Raw genomic sequence first — 14,945 nt, forward strand, 5'->3', positions numbered from 1 at the left:
TTTGCAAGTGCTGCCCCTGCGAGGCCGATGGGCCAGCCCGCGGATCGGTCAACTTCATGTACCGAGGATCAAGCCTTGTACCAGTGCCCAGGTCACTCCTTCATGGGTTCGAGAGTGGGTGAATCGGTGGATAGGGCTCCAACTGAATTTCCTGCACGGGCACGCCGACTATTCAAGGCAAGAATCTGACAGGCTTCAATAACGCAAAGGAACGATACTAGTAACCGCAACGCGCTGACCCCGGATGAAGATCCGTTATGGCAACAATGGAATGCCGGGGAATGGGTAATAGGTGATGTTCACAATCTCATGGGGTCTGCCGAAACATCTCGCAGAAGCACGATTGATAAACTACTTGAAGCCTTGACCTTGGACCAGAAGATTGCTATTATCAAGTCTTCAACAACAGCATATTCCTTCTCACACGCCTGGCTGATTCCCACATTCCCACATCGGACCTTAAAAGATCTCTAGATCCCGTTGCTTCACCGGAACCAGAGAGATGTCCCTAAAAGGAAACTGAGTATGAGCACCATTGGGCGTACATAGGGGATCTAAGACCCCCCGTGGAGTGAAGGGTCAGTTAGAGGAGGCAGAGGAGAAGAGAAGCTCGTGCACACTGAATAAAAGTATTACCAGCTGCAAAGATATGCAGATGGAACTATGTCACGCCTCAAGACGGCTAAGAAGGGAGAATGTCCACTACGAGAGGCTCAGGCTGAAAGAGTGAAGGAAACAGACGCCTGACTACGGCGCATGAGGGTCTTTACACTTGCCTTTATGAGCTGAGTCGCTACTAGTCAAGGAAGGTTTGCTGGATGATGGCGAGAACGCACTGGGAAGATAAACCGGATACCACGACGAATTCTAGGGCCTATATTAGCGATGCCTATCGCAGCAACATGGGAACGATCAGCCATCTCTATTATTACCTTCTCCATGACAGGGGCCAGGCCAAGATATCAGTCATCCGCACCGTGGGTCAGCTACGTGACGACACTCAAAGTAGGATTATGCCGGGCTTGTCTTTGTTATCTACGAGCCGGCCGATCCAACCAATACCAAGGGCATTAAACAAACAACGCTGCGCTGGCGTCTGCCTCTTTGCAGCAAAACTGTTCTCTCGTCGCCTCTCCAGAGGTCAGAGTGTCGCTGCTACCTGCCACCAAGATCATCCAGCCGTGACAACTGCAAGAACACTGGTAAGCCCACTGAACCTCCCTTCCACCAGCCATGCGCTGAGCCAGTGCTATCTATACTAATATACAGTCGTGTCATAGAGCAGCCATGACTCCAAACGCCGATCTCCCCCCGCCCGAAACCCCGGAGGTCCAGCTCAATGAAAGTCCGCGCAAGCGAGTCAAGCGGGTCGAGCGTGAAAGAAAACGTCGTGAGCGGGCTGAGCAGACCAATACTACAGAGCAGCCAGAGGATGAGCTCGTGGTATGTGACGAGGGACACGCCCTCAAAACGATCAAGTCCCGCCAGCACCAGTCCGTTGCCAAGCTGGAGGCCAAGTACATATGGTTTCTCACCGCGACGCCTTTGCAACAATACCGACTACCAGGAGAAGAGAGGATGATGAAGTCGACGTTCAATTCCCCATTATTCATTGCACCACGCCGGGTCCCAGTTACAAGCCAAGACGAAACGGTATACCTGATTTCCACGGGCGTGGGGGTATAGACGAGCTGGATAGCCTCTCCTCAGACAATTAAAGTCAGGACGGAGTCATCACCGATGAAAATGGAATATCGGCTGAAACCTCCCCTTGCCAGCCACGACGAGGACAGTCAGTAATCGTACTTATTTCTTCCCTGTTCTCCTCCCTGAAAATTCACAAACACAACAGCTCTTCTGCATTCTCCCGGGAATTGGACAGAGTGTCTTTACTACTCATTCCTACGAGAAATGCCGGTAAGTCAGACAAGTGGCACGCTCACTGGAAGAATGATCCACAGCCGAACTCCGGTTCCCACTCGTAGGGACTAGGTATTCTTATTTCGAGAACGGTCACTGTGCGCAGACGGCAACAGTATGGCACTCTGGAGCGAGTTTCTCGATCTCGATCCTGGGTTCTTATCCAGCTGGTGCTCGTATGACACGGCTTGGGCGTCTCGTCAAAATGACCATCGTCGCAGCAGTCACAACTACTAAACACCTTCCCTTCTATGGATGACCCCATGCCATCAGTCTGGAATCCTTCAGGCCTTCCTGGCAGGTACAGTCTGGCCTGTTGTTGTTCTGGAAGTGGCATTTTAAGCAACTAGGGCTAAGCAGCACTCGGACGTCCGGTATGGTTAAGGGCCTTAGAACTACATCTACGGGGATATATCTAGTTGCTGAAGGCAATACCGGGAAACAGTCAATAGCAAGGGCGAGCGTGCATAGAGATCCCTATCAACCTCTGAGGTGGGAGCCTCAGCAACGCAGTCTTCCCCTGTTGCATTTGCCGAAGATGATATACTTCGTCCGAGGGATCGGAATGTCAATTCTCAGGCTGCTTTTAAGGCTTCCGGTTTTGTTAAAACCGCTACGCCAGACAGGATACCTTGTCCTACCTCTTGGGCTTTAAGTCATTACTCTGCCTTGAATACTGTGGTGTATCCATATCAGCTTCTTGCCAATATGGGAAAGGACAAGAATAATGCTAGGCACTGCCTGTTAAAATGGATTGCAAGCCTTGGTTAGCTTGTATGATCTACAGTGTCCCAGCATCCGCTGCACTTCGTTTTAATTTTACTTTCAGGTCGTGTGTTGTTGGCCCCGTATACCGTCGCTCCGCGGTGTGGCTCGGTGCGTGCTCAAATTGCCTGTGGAATGGAACAGGGAGCAAATTCTCTGCCCACGCGGCTCCAGATACCACACACAGCAACTGAACATTCACTATCACGCGGTTGTAACTGTGGAACCAGAAGGCCAGAATCAGTCTGCTGGTTTAACCAAATATCCACTATCTGGAACCGCCTTGACGCCACCCGTCAACTGACACCGTGCTTGGAGCTTTCTTCGAGACCCTTGACCGCAAGCAGGGCTTGTGGGCTGAACCTGACCTTCAAATATCATAGCAAGAAAGCTAGTCGTACTTCAAGCACAAACGGCAATAACAATGGACCCGAAACTCGCAGTCCCAGCGAGGCATACAACGCTAATCAACTACGCAAGACACAACTACTGAAGGGTGGTCCGCCAAAGGCCACGCTCGCCTGGAATACAGCTACTGAGTACTCACCCACTGAGCCTGGGTCTGCCTGTCTCGTTTGGGCTGTCCGCAAGGTCCGACAATACATCGAATCGTCGAAGAATCCCCTATAATGAAACATCTTGCTTCTTCTTCTAGGAGACATTCAAGACCCATCAAAGCAACCAAAGAGGCTGACTGGTCTATTGGTTTATGTGAATTCGATGGTTTTGCGTCAATCTTGTGCGGCCAGTGCTATGGCCGTGATGCCCTGTGTGAACACGAGAGTGTGCTATTGGTATGGTGTTTCGGTATTGATTCGGCGTGTTAACGGTCTGGTGTGTTTTATAGCTTCCTGCTGGAATCATGGGCGATGCTTTCGATTTTATCTTAATTCTGGAGTTTCTCGCCGGGTTTTGGGTAGAGGATGGTGAGGCGTATCGTTATGATAAGGCCTTGCGAGATATTGCTGTGAAAGGGGGGCACGAGCTGGGTAAAGCCTTTGTTTCGATTGTGCAAGCTCATCGAAAAGAGCATAGTTTGGAGCCTGCTCCAATATGGGGCCTGGCGTGTTTGGTCCTGTCTTTTCCAGGCTCTGGGCTTCGTGCCTTCCGTATCTTCTCTATGATTCATGAGCCAGATTGGGCACCCGACCATAAGGCCCGGTCTGTCGTGAAGGACGTTAAAGCCGCATATTAACAAGGGTATGAGCTGCATATTCGCGGTGAAGCTTCAGACCAGGAAGAAGCTTGTTCGCTCACCTGGAATTCAGGTATATTAGAGCTGCATCATAGGTCATGAATACCGCCTCTCAGCAGTATTACATCACCTGCGTTAACTGCGTTTGGATTGGTACAGACAGCAAGTTTTCAGCGCCGCGATCGCGGACTCCGATTGGACTCAGTTGTGTACTGAGTCACTGTCCCTGTCTCACTTTGCCCTGCTGGCCTCGTGACAACCAGAGATGAGAAACGGCCTCTTCTAGCCTGCTATACTCAATGGAGATCGCTTGGATGGAGGGATACCAGTTCCCTTCTGGCCGACGCCTTCAGCTGCATCCTGCGACGGTAAGAACTCTGTTCCAGCTACAGCGAACCGAAAGAGTTCCGTACAGGAGATGTTTCCAGTCAAGCGCTGCCGACGACTTGCCGTATGGGAAGTAAGCAATACCGCGCCCTCCGTGGCAGAAACATACTAACTCATATGCAGAATATCGCTGGTTTAAGCGAGGAAGAGGTGGCCGCATTCTTCAAATAATTCAATGCTCCTGAAGATCTGGTCTCCCCAAAGTACGCCATGGAGTAGGGAAATAGACCAGCTATATCAATGCAACGCAGAAAGGGAATGCGGACATTCCTAGCCCATGGCATATCAAACGTGGGAAGTGAACGAGAAGTTCTATGCGGTTTATGACATCCTTGCATTAACCAGGGATGAATTCGCCGCATACCGCGAAGAGTTTGAGCCTGAGAATCTCCGCGCCTCGACATGGCCGCCGACCTGGTCCGCGAGTTATTGGAAACAGTAGAGAAGTCCTTAGACGCAAGGCAGCAACGAGACATTGTCAGGGCGCCGATGACCGCGACCCAGCGACAGGAGCTGATCACTCTCTTGGTGGAGAAGAGTGACCAGCTCAAGAGTAAGAGTATCCTATATAAACCAGCTTCGACGATCGGGTTACTTGAGACCGCCAACCTATCCGCCGTGGTCGGCCAGCTGGATCATCCCGACGTCGATAACAAAGAAGGGTTGGACGAGGAGCGATTGGGAAGATGAGTACCTTACGGACCCGGGCGAAATCGTGGAATGCTTGAAGAGCATAGAATAAGAGGCAAAACAACAAGCGCCGTATGCCTCCAACGCAGAGGATGGAGATGAGGAGGAATCGGAGGCGTCAAACTAGTCCCAGCTGTTACCGTACCAGTGGCGTCGGACAAACACATGTCGGGGTCATCTCGGCTTCAGATCTACTTAGCAGACGGTCATATAATCCAACAAAAGCCATTTATATTTACAATCGCACAGCAACTGAATATTTACACCCCATAATCCCAACCCATCCACCTAAACAGCAAGAGTAATATCCCCCTCCTCAACATAAACCCCACTCCAGTACCAGTCCTCCGCAGCCCCAGACTCCCCATTATCCAGCCTCAACTGTCCAACGTGCCAGTCCTGCGAGTTCGTCTCCGCGCTCGCGCTGACTGGCTCAACAACCTGCTTCAAGTCCTCCCCGCCAGTCGAGGTATACAGGGAAACCGTACCCGCGGCGAAGTCAATTCCGTACGCAAAGTTGTACCACACTCCAGCTTCGAGCGGCGTCGTCCACTGCGAGGATCCGCCGGCGTACCAGGCCAGCTCGGAGTCTGAGTTTCCGTATTTGAGTTCGGTGAAGTGGCTCTATACGTTATTAGTATCATACGCCAGGACGATGACGTTAAAGCAAAGCTCGAAAAAGAAACGGGAGACATACTTCGAAGAACGCCACCTGGTGCTCCAGGCTTTCTACCGGGAAGTTCTCCTCCTTGACACTAAGGGAGAAATGGTAGAACAGTTTGCCGGAGCCGAGATCCGCGTCGCCTTCGACCTGCGGGATCAGTTCCGAGCGCATCATCGTCTGGCCATTCCAGCTGGACGTGTCGTCGATGGTTATCCTCACTCCCTGTGCCTCGTCAAGAGTAGAATTCGGGTTCTGGTAGTCTGGCGAGACGTCGAGGTAGGAGGAGGTGTCGCCTGAGCCGTGGATGTACCATTGGTATGGGGGGAGTTGGGAGGACCAGGACCCTGGTTTGTTAGTATTGCGAGCCCTTTTGATATGGCAAGGAGAAAGAAGGGAAAGGAAGGGGAAGTACATTTATCGAAATCCTCGACCGTGTAACTCTCGTTGAACAGGCCGCTCCAGAGGACAGTGCCGGCCGAGGCCAATGGGGCCGAGACGGAGAGAAGAGGGAGGTATCTCATGGCTTAGCTTTTGCTTAAATTTCTTGGTTTTTTATTTTACTCAGAGAGCAGGCTGTGAGGGACTGGGATGTTATATAGAGGCAGTGGGCTGGTGGGAAATGTCGTTGTTTCATGCTGTTTCATGTTAATTTCTTCCTTTCCGGAAGCGTCACGGATCAATTGGCAGCAGATTTATCTCAGACAGGCACGGCCTGCTCGGGTCAATAGTGAAGACGATCTGTGCGTTTCAATTTGATTTAATTCCCCTGTTGTTGGCAGTTGTGGTCATTTCATCGCAAGACGACACCGCGTAGAGCTTCTTTCTACTCCGTGCCGAATGGGTACAAGCAATAGGATCCAGGGCCAGACTACACGAATCTCACCATAGACGGCCCTTTATTCGCAATCATAAGCCTGATAAACGTCGGCTGCAGTCCCGGGTCTCCGGTACAACCTAGATTAATACTGAAGCCCAAACCAAGCTTTCTATGCCAATCAAGCCAGCAAGCGGCCAGTGTTTCGACCAGCACATCACATTCCACAAAACGATGTGCCATGCGTGCCTTCCTCGAGCGGGCTTGGAACTTCTGGGTGGCCCCTGCCTCATTTGTAGTACAGTACTATTTGCGTTTATAAGGAAAGAGCGACCAGCAAATATCCAGTCGCACTTTCCTTAACAGTCGAAATAAATTTGCTAAATTTGGTGGTGTATTTGTAGTTATTTCGATACAGTGCGATAATATATATATGAATTAGGCATGCCTGACCAGCAGTCATTCGAGTTGTATACAATGACTAACCAGAAATAGACTCTCAATACAATCCGAGTAAAGCTAGCTTTGAACTGCATTCTGATATCACAGTTACTGGAAGTGTGACGACCTTCCCGATGGGGACAACCAGCCCACCACAGTTGCCGAGGTTTCCCCGAAGACCCTCATCCAGCTGAAATATTGATATAAACCGGCTCTACGCCCGACCACCGTGAGTCGACACTTAAAGGCATTGGACCCCAGTAATACACCCATCCCAATTCATACGACAAAATGGCACAGCTAGCCCCCAACATCGCCAACTTCACCTGGACATCAACAACCCCAGGCCGATGGGAACGAGATGTCGATGAAGCCGAGCAATTCTATACTTCCCTGGCCAAAGCATACGAAGGAACAGGGCGGACTTTCTTCGCTATGACGGGGTTCATCTCACTATCAATTCCTGTACCTGAATCCACGCCCCAGGACGAAGCAGTGGAGAACCTCGAATCAGCCCTCCGAAAAGCCTGGGCGTGGCTGCGGTATGACCATCCCACAATTGCTTCACGTGTAGTGTACGACGAGAATCAGAGGAAATGCAAGAAAGTTTACGAGACCTTCTCTCCCTCATACACCGTCCAGGACTGGCTAGACGAAACATTCATCACCATCGACGACGGAATCTCAGGGTTAGAATGGTGCAACTCAGACCCTCCTGTCCCGGACTTTCCAACTATATTCTTCATCAGAACTGGCCTTCATAATGGGAGGGTTACAGGAGACCTAATCCTGCGCTCCCACCACGACATCATAGACGGAACGGGAACCCTGCTTCTCTTCCATAATCTCCTCTCGCATGCTGCACATGCACACCAAGCCCAAAACGAACCGGGATATAAACTCCCCCAATTCGGCACTGAATATCAAAACCTAAGCCCACCACTCCGCATCGCAGCCCAAATCCCGCCAGAGCTAGATGAATCGCACAAGCAGCGCATGGCCGAGATCCAGAAATATAACGCGACTCTTCGAGAAAATGTCGAACTCGCCAGTCCACCCTTTAAACGCGACAATAGCGGTCCAGGGAAACACCAGCGCGTTGCAGTTACACTGTCCCAGGAACAGACGGCTAGCATCCTCGCTGCGTGTCGAGAGTTAGGGCTTAGTATTACACACGCATACCACGCTGCTATTCCACTCGTCGTGCGAGACCTGCAAGAGAAGGGGGAGACCGAGCGTCAAGCGCGGTATCTGAACTATAGTCTCATTAACGAGCGAGTGAACTGCGTGGAGCCGTATAGCACTGCTTCGCATCCGGCTTCAGTGTATCATTCCGTCTCGGGGAAGGGGCTGGCTGTGGATTTAACCGTTCCGGCATTAGAAAAGAGTTCAAGAACAAGCACGGATTCCAACTCCAACGACACAGTTTTGGATCAGCGGAAAGAGTACGCAGATGTCGCATCTATAATCCGGGCCTTCTACCTCGATATCCGGCACGACAAAGATCATATCTTCCTCGTCCCCTCGTACTGGGGAATGGGAACAATCCCGTACCCCGCTGATGGGAAGACACAGCCTGTCCCGGCCCGGAATGAGACACCGTCGGTGTCGATATCGAGCATGGGAATTCTTGACAAAGTGATCAGGCATAAGTATGGGGAGTTTGAGGTTGAGGATCCGTGGGTTACGGGTGAGGAATTGGGGACTGGACTGGGTCTGTTCTTGGGGACTTGGAAGGGGAGGGTGACTCTTAGTGCGGCGTATAATGATGCGTGGCATGATAAAGAGGAGGTATTGGGGTTTCTGGATAGGTGTAATGACACTACCTTTAGTGGGTTGGGTTTGGCCTGAGAGCGGCTTTGCAGTGCCATAATCATAACTCGTAAATTGATTGATTAGAACGTTCACATTAATCCCATCATATTCCTAATCATACTCAAACCAGGTACATACGAGAAAAACGGTACTTTGAGTATGCCTACCATTTCTCCGGCCCAAACTTCACGCCCGTAACTTGCACCGCCGTGCCCGAAGCGTCCATCGTATCAGCAGCGATGTTGGTTCCCCACCAACTCGGAAACTCCGTCTTGGTCAGGTTGAGCGTGAGGAAGATGAAGATTGTGCATAAAGCCAATCCAACGTCCAGTCCTGCTGACAAGACGTAGTTGTACTGCATCCACCACCCGCGCCAGCGGTCGCGGATATACTTGTTGAAGATGAACCCTACAATGCCCCAGGAAAGGTAGTTCAATGGGGTAGCAGGCGGAATAAGTCCTGTTCCGCCGAAAATAATAGGAGCATTAAGAAGACGGATATAGCGTGCATATTTGGTGTTCCTTGAAAGGTGCGCGAGGACGTAAATTACGACCGGTAGCGAAAACCCAGCGAGCCAAAACCACATGAGGCCGGAGTACATCTGGCCAGGGGAGAACATGCGGGCAGGTCCGATTGTGCCCCAAATGACAGAAGCATTGAAGAATACGCGGCCATTGGGGCAGGTATAGCGGTTCGCTTGATCTAATTCGCACACGTTCGAGATGGAGCCCAGTGCCCAGTTCATAACGCAAATCTGCACAATGGAGGACCAGATGCAGGATACCATTTGAGCGGCGAAGGTCACCCGGGGAGGGATTTTCATGTAATGCCCCAGTTTCATGTCCTGACAGAAGAAAAGTCCTTGGTACATGCTGATGTAGCCGTATGTCTTGAATAGCATCATTGCCATTGGTCTGCCGGGTTGCATGTAGCCGATGACAAACTCGGTAATCACGTTGAGTCCAATTTGGATGTTTGTTGAGGCCTGAATAATTCCACAAGGTACGAACCAGACTGCCGCCATGACTAGCGAGATGAAGAATGCCCACCAAGTAAGATGCGTTGGATACCCTTGGCTGACCCCGAGAGCAATCCCGATCATGATAAGTGTGATAACACCATACCACCACAATGGAACTGGTTTGAACCTGGCCATAAGGCGTCCATGGACGTCTTCCTCTTCCTGCCCAATCCGGCGGAGTCGCGCCCAAATATCCTTTCCGTGGAACAGCACAGCATGAACAATGACGGCAATAATCGTGGCGAAGGACAGGCCATAGCAGAGGGTGAACGTGGTGGACAGAAAGAGAGGTGAGTAGCTTTCGTATTTAGCCAAGTCCAAAGTCATTTCCGGAGTTAGGATGCGAGAAACATTGTAGACCTGACCAGTGTTGTCATAGCTGCTGGAATCGCTCATGGGCAGGTACTTGTAATAGTTGATACCGGTGTAGTGCATGGCAGGAGTGACAATCCAAAAGAAGATCACCAACCCAAGTAGGGTATTTGCAATGCCATGCCAGGGCGAGATAAGAGGGCTGAAGTTGAAACCCGAAACCTGGGTCCAGTCGAACGTGATTGGAATCAGCGACAGCCCAGTCCACCCGCCGAACAATTGATTGATGACCACGTTCTGCGGCTTGATCCAAGTTACCCAGGCGAAGACACTGAGGAATGGTGCGATGTACCCGGGAAACCAATACCACACAAATGACCCAATCATACAGTATAAAAACATCCTGTACTTGCCAATAATCCAACCTGACACCTTGGCGGGATCGGGTCTGCTGTGGTCGTGGAGGGCCGTGAACAGTGATGTGTTGATGAGTGTCGACGGCCAGATCATCGCGGCAGGAGTGACTAGAAACCGATGGAAGAATCCGGCCATGCCAAAGCCCAACATCTGTGTGGATATGCACATGAAGATCTCAAACACCCAGTCAAAGCGTTGCTTGTAGAACGCGCGCTGCGCAATTATAATGTCGGTAGCATACGCCGCACCGCCGCCAAAGGTGGCATTGGCCATTATAACAGAGATGGCATGCTCCTTCTTGGTATACGGCCCCGGATTAAGACTGAATTTGATTCCAAACACGTTGTACGCCTTTTTCGGCATGACCTTTGCCCAGGCCACACCGATCGGGTAGGCGACGACCTGAGCGACGTAGGAGGGGATAATGATATAGGGTTGGCGCATAGAAAACAGGCTGTTGAGAGCCGACCCGATGGTTGCGAGCAAAAGGCCGATGGCCCAGGCACGAAAGGTGTTGGAGTATCCGCCTTCATCAGTGTTGGGGACAGCAGCGCGCACTTCAGGGTAGGGAGAGTTCTCGAGCAGACTGTGGGTTATTTCCCGGCGAGTACCCTCGTTATTGGTGTGCAGAGCATCGTCAATCTCATCAGCAAGGTCATCGGGGAGATTGGGGTCCCAATGGTGATGCTGCTTGATGAGTCTCAGTTGATGGGCAGTGTTACTGGGGGTAGCGCCGTCTCCAGAGAGAGCACCAGAGCCCTTGAGCGAGTCTTCCGTCGAAGTAACACGGACGGGGGGTTGGTATTTCTCCTCCATTGTAGCAAAAGACCAATAGCCTAGATAGCTCAATGGACAGTGTAGATTCGAGATGGACGATACAGGGTCGATGGGAGAAGAGGAGACAGGGAGTATTAAGTGAGAGATGGCTGCCCGCGGCCATCTGAAGTAAATACTCTCACCTTCCTAATTCGGTAACACTTCATATCGGCCTCACTGGGGTAGCATTCGCTTCCACTCCTTATCATGACCAGGACACGAAACAACAGATACCACTCCATCTAGCCCTCTCTGGCAGCATCATGCGCGACACGCCCCAGACCAAAATAGTCCATCTCCAGCAATCTCTCTGCCGCAATCACATCCAATCGCAAACCAACAGGCCGTCCACAGAGCCTAACAAACAACACGGCCATTGGCTATATTATCACAGTAGCACATCATAGACCCCGTTTCCATGTTATTATCCCCTTTTGAGTTACAGAAGACCACGCGCAAACCTTCCATCTCCGACAATATCCGCAACCCCGCAAGTATGCCAGCGAAACCGTGGGTATAGGGGTATTGTGGCACGCTGTGGCTCGGGGGTATTCCCCAATTAATGGACGGTGGCTATCTGGCGCGAGCACGGGCGATCGAACAAGTGTAACAATACGGTACTATCTTCGAGGGGCCCGCGTGCTTGTCCTCGATAAGCTAGATGCGAAGCTCATGCCAACACGCCAAGTCACTCTCGACCATCGTAGTGGTGGAAGCGGCCAGGGCGTCCTATATCCCGTGTCAACCGAGCCAGTACTTAGTGCTAATCCAGCTAGTACAGGAAACCCGAGTCATTCGCGCATGAGTAGGCCAATCCTTGCGGAATAGGGCTTCTTGCCATAATCCCCGGGGCTTGCGATGGGAAGGACAAGATCGATTGGCCGACATCAGAGTTCAGGCTAATGTGCTAAACTAAAGGTTCAAGAAGGTCCTTGCGTGCTCGGGCGTTGGTAATTAACCTTGGTGAAAACTGGGTGCTGACCTCCCACCAGGCTAAGCACTGGCCTACTGGTGTTAGTGTTAGTGATAGCACTAGCTGGTTGGTTGACATCTGTGCCCATTGACGAGATAGCAGCGTTACATGGTCTCGGTTGTTGCGGTAGTGGTTTCTCCAGCAATGGCGCCATCTTGTCTCAGTTCAGACACAGTAGGGAAATATGATTGCAGGTTTGTGCATCTCTCTTCTGTACAAGACCGATATGTCGGGCCAATTGTAGCACTACCTTTCGCGCCGTAATTCCGACCAACACCATCCATGTATCCTATCTCCCAAACAGGGACGAAAACTTTGAATGGAATGATAATGGTCGGTTCAATCTCAGTTAGTCAAGGACCCAAACGTCAAAAATCAGGGAATCGAACATTCGTTCCACAATTAGAACAGTTCCCCAACCGATGATGGTGATACTTAACATCAATATCGTGTAATATCGACAGAAAGTCAAATTCCCAGTGGCAAATCAGTATAGCCATATCATACCGCGCGGTTGCAGTCGGGGTCGCATCCACTAATCAGGGATGTTGAGTGCCCACTCAAGGTCTGTCCAGAACTGGTCATTGTATAGGTTCACGGACTCAATGCTGGCAGGAACATTTTCGCTGCTTTCCTCGGGGACTATCAACATGTTAGTGATAATAACAATGCAACGCAGCGGTGATAGTGAGACGTACCAGCTAGCGCTGGCTCAAATTCCTCCTTCCACCACCACATCGTATCAATAACCGGTGCCAGGGCAAGGCGACTGCGAATCCTTAGCGCAACCAAGATACTCCCATCTGGTTTCCGAAACGCCTTGTTGCTGTTATATAGCTGGCTTAAGCAAGTAACTATCCTCGTTGGCATATCACTGTTGGTTACGATCATGAGTTTTGTCAAATTCAACGACTTCATGAAGTACTCTCTCGCTTTGCCGAAGTCGACGATGTCGGTATCGTGGCCCTTGATCATGCGTAGCAGAATTGACCCAGCGAGGAGAAGGCCAAACCAGACCTGAGAGGGGCAAACAGCTAGAGACTCGAGCTCGTGGGCCATTATTTGGATGGCGTCGATTACAGCACAGGCGGCGGTCTGGAGTTTTCTTAGGCAGTTGTCGGCGTATAGCGTAAGGTTTTTCAAGAAGTGCATTCCCTGCACGCTAAGACTAGCCACGAGGACGTCGAAGCGGACCATTGCTGAGCCATTAGTTTTAGCAAGAAACAAGTCCAGGTGGGTGGCTTACATGTCGGTGCATCAATGTGCAGGTCACAAACTCGCTGTTCGTATGCCTTCAGAAGAAGGTCGAGTCCGCGCTCTTCTGCAGCAGCTAAATTAAGGACGCCGTATTCGTTTACGGCTGTGCCGCACTGCGTGACGATCTCCTGGGCCTTCAGGCGGATCCGAACGTACGGAGACATGTGCTGGTATAGGACCTTGCGTTGGCTTATGTCTTGAGTGAGGTCTGGTAGAGATCGAGGGGGTTGTCCTTTCATCAGGCATGCACTACTCTACTTTAGCACAGTTGGCGTGATTGTACAGGCGGCAAGTCACTTACCGCTGATAAGTGATTATGGTGTATGCCCATAGTTCCGAACGATGGGTGATGTCGACCGGCGACGGCAGCTGATGCCTTGTCTTGTAGAACTCATGGCTAGATACTGGGTTGTGCATGCCATACTGCATGGCCACGTGCAGTAGCAGTCCTGCCAAGGGGAATATAATGTCAATCCCATCGTCATTCTTGGGGAAAGGCCAGTTGAGAACGATAAGTAGGCCCTGCACAATATTCCACGGTCCACAGCCTGACAGGGGGGAAAGGAATGCCAAGTCTACTATAGGTTTGACAAGGGCTGGGAAGAGAGTCGGGTTCTTAACACACGTTTTCGAGGCGGTTCCGATTATAGCCCAGAATAAGAAGTCAGATTGTTCGTATGTATGGTTCGGTGTGCTTTTTGTGTCGAGGACGGGTATGAAATGTGCGTACTGGCGGTAGAAACTAGAAAATGTCAGTGGGAATCCAGCCGACATCAACGGAACGAATAGCTCACAGATCAAATATCTCGTCGATTTCATCTCCGCTCAAGCTCACACCAGAAATCGTTCGAGGTAACGTACGGTTAGGGTCGACCCCAGCCAAGGCAAGATGCTTCTTCGTCGACACCACCGGGCCCATCCCGACAGGGGGCTGTAGAGGTTGTGGTCTGGCCTGTCCAGTAACGGTGTGCTTATACATAGACCCAGGTACCAAATCAGCGAGCTTTGAACTGTTGCACGCAGAGGTATCCAGCGTAGCGGCGGCAAGATGGGGCAGCGCATCAGGGCCAGCCTCGGAAAGCAAAAAGTGCGACCCATCAGCCGTAGCATAGGTAGCATATCCAAGGTTATTATCGTCATCCCCCAGCCCCGGTGCCGCTCCGAGACGCCTGAACCCACCGTCCGCGGGATTGGGTAACAACATCATAGCAGGGACTTCCTGGGCTGGGTGGCGTAGACTGGACGATGCTTGTGCGGACAGTTGCTTTCTCAACTCATCAGTTTCCTTCTCCAGCTGCTCGTACTTCCTGCCTGAGTGTTAGTACCTGTCAGACTCCTGGTTTAAGCTGCAGATACGCACTGCCGTTTGTGCTCCCTCCGGAATCCCTCCGACAAGACGCATCGTAACTCGAGTTTCTCACATCGACTGCAGGGCTGTTTCTTGAAAGCATCGCAGCG

The 14,945-nt window shown here is 51.2% G+C and overlaps 7 protein-coding genes across 7 annotated transcripts; 4 read left to right on the forward strand and 3 right to left on the reverse strand.

Annotated features, from left to right (window-relative positions):
* Positions 1-1,287: 1,287 nt before the first annotated feature.
* Positions 1,288-1,686, forward strand: APUU_80340S (uncharacterized protein; the record flags this gene model as incomplete). The annotated part of the gene is made up of 1 exon (XM_041696609.1): positions 1,288-1,686. One exon carries the CDS (start codon positions 1,288-1,290, stop codon positions 1,684-1,686), a length of 399 nt encoding a protein of 132 aa, XP_041562223.1.
* Positions 1,687-3,547: 1,861 nt separating this feature from the next.
* APUU_80341S (uncharacterized protein) lies at positions 3,548-3,880 on the forward strand (the record flags this gene model as incomplete). The annotated part of the gene is made up of 1 exon (XM_041696610.1): positions 3,548-3,880. The coding sequence occupies one exon, from the start codon at positions 3,548-3,550 to the stop codon at positions 3,878-3,880; it is 333 nt and encodes a 110-aa protein (XP_041562224.1).
* A 789-nt stretch (positions 3,881-4,669) lies between these two features.
* APUU_80342S (uncharacterized protein) lies at positions 4,670-4,957 on the forward strand (the record flags this gene model as incomplete). Its single annotated transcript, XM_041696611.1, has 1 exon — positions 4,670-4,957. The coding sequence occupies one exon, from the start codon at positions 4,670-4,672 to the stop codon at positions 4,955-4,957; it is 288 nt and encodes a 95-aa protein (XP_041562225.1).
* Positions 4,958-5,245: 288 nt separating this feature from the next.
* On the reverse strand, positions 5,246-6,142 carry APUU_80343A (glycoside hydrolase family 131 protein; the record flags this gene model as incomplete). Its single annotated transcript, XM_041696613.1, has 3 exons — positions 5,246-5,581; positions 5,655-5,965; positions 6,034-6,142. The coding sequence occupies 3 exons, from the start codon at positions 6,140-6,142 to the stop codon at positions 5,246-5,248; spliced, it is 756 nt and encodes a 251-aa protein (XP_041562226.1).
* Positions 6,143-7,167: 1,025 nt separating this feature from the next.
* Positions 7,168-8,727, forward strand: APUU_80344S (uncharacterized protein; the record flags this gene model as incomplete). Its single annotated transcript, XM_041696614.1, has 1 exon — positions 7,168-8,727. One exon carries the CDS (start codon positions 7,168-7,170, stop codon positions 8,725-8,727), a length of 1,560 nt encoding a protein of 519 aa, XP_041562227.1.
* A 127-nt stretch (positions 8,728-8,854) lies between these two features.
* Positions 8,855-11,257, reverse strand: optB (small oligopeptide transporter, OPT family; the record flags this gene model as incomplete). The annotated part of the gene is made up of 1 exon (XM_041696615.1): positions 8,855-11,257. The coding sequence occupies one exon, from the start codon at positions 11,255-11,257 to the stop codon at positions 8,855-8,857; it is 2,403 nt and encodes an 800-aa protein (XP_041562228.1).
* Positions 11,258-12,765: 1,508 nt separating this feature from the next.
* APUU_80346A (fungal specific transcription factor domain-containing protein) lies at positions 12,766-14,938 on the reverse strand (the record flags this gene model as incomplete). Its single annotated transcript, XM_041696616.1, has 6 exons — positions 12,766-12,872; positions 12,929-13,429; positions 13,477-13,736; positions 13,789-14,229; positions 14,282-14,798; positions 14,848-14,938. The coding sequence occupies 6 exons, from the start codon at positions 14,936-14,938 to the stop codon at positions 12,766-12,768; spliced, it is 1,917 nt and encodes a 638-aa protein (XP_041562229.1).
* Between the last annotated feature and the right edge of the window lie 7 nt (positions 14,939-14,945).

This window comes from Aspergillus puulaauensis, chromosome 8 (assembly GCF_016861865.1).
Source record: "Aspergillus puulaauensis MK2 DNA, chromosome 8, nearly complete sequence".
NCBI lineage: Eukaryota > Fungi > Ascomycota > Eurotiomycetes > Eurotiales > Aspergillaceae > Aspergillus > Aspergillus puulaauensis.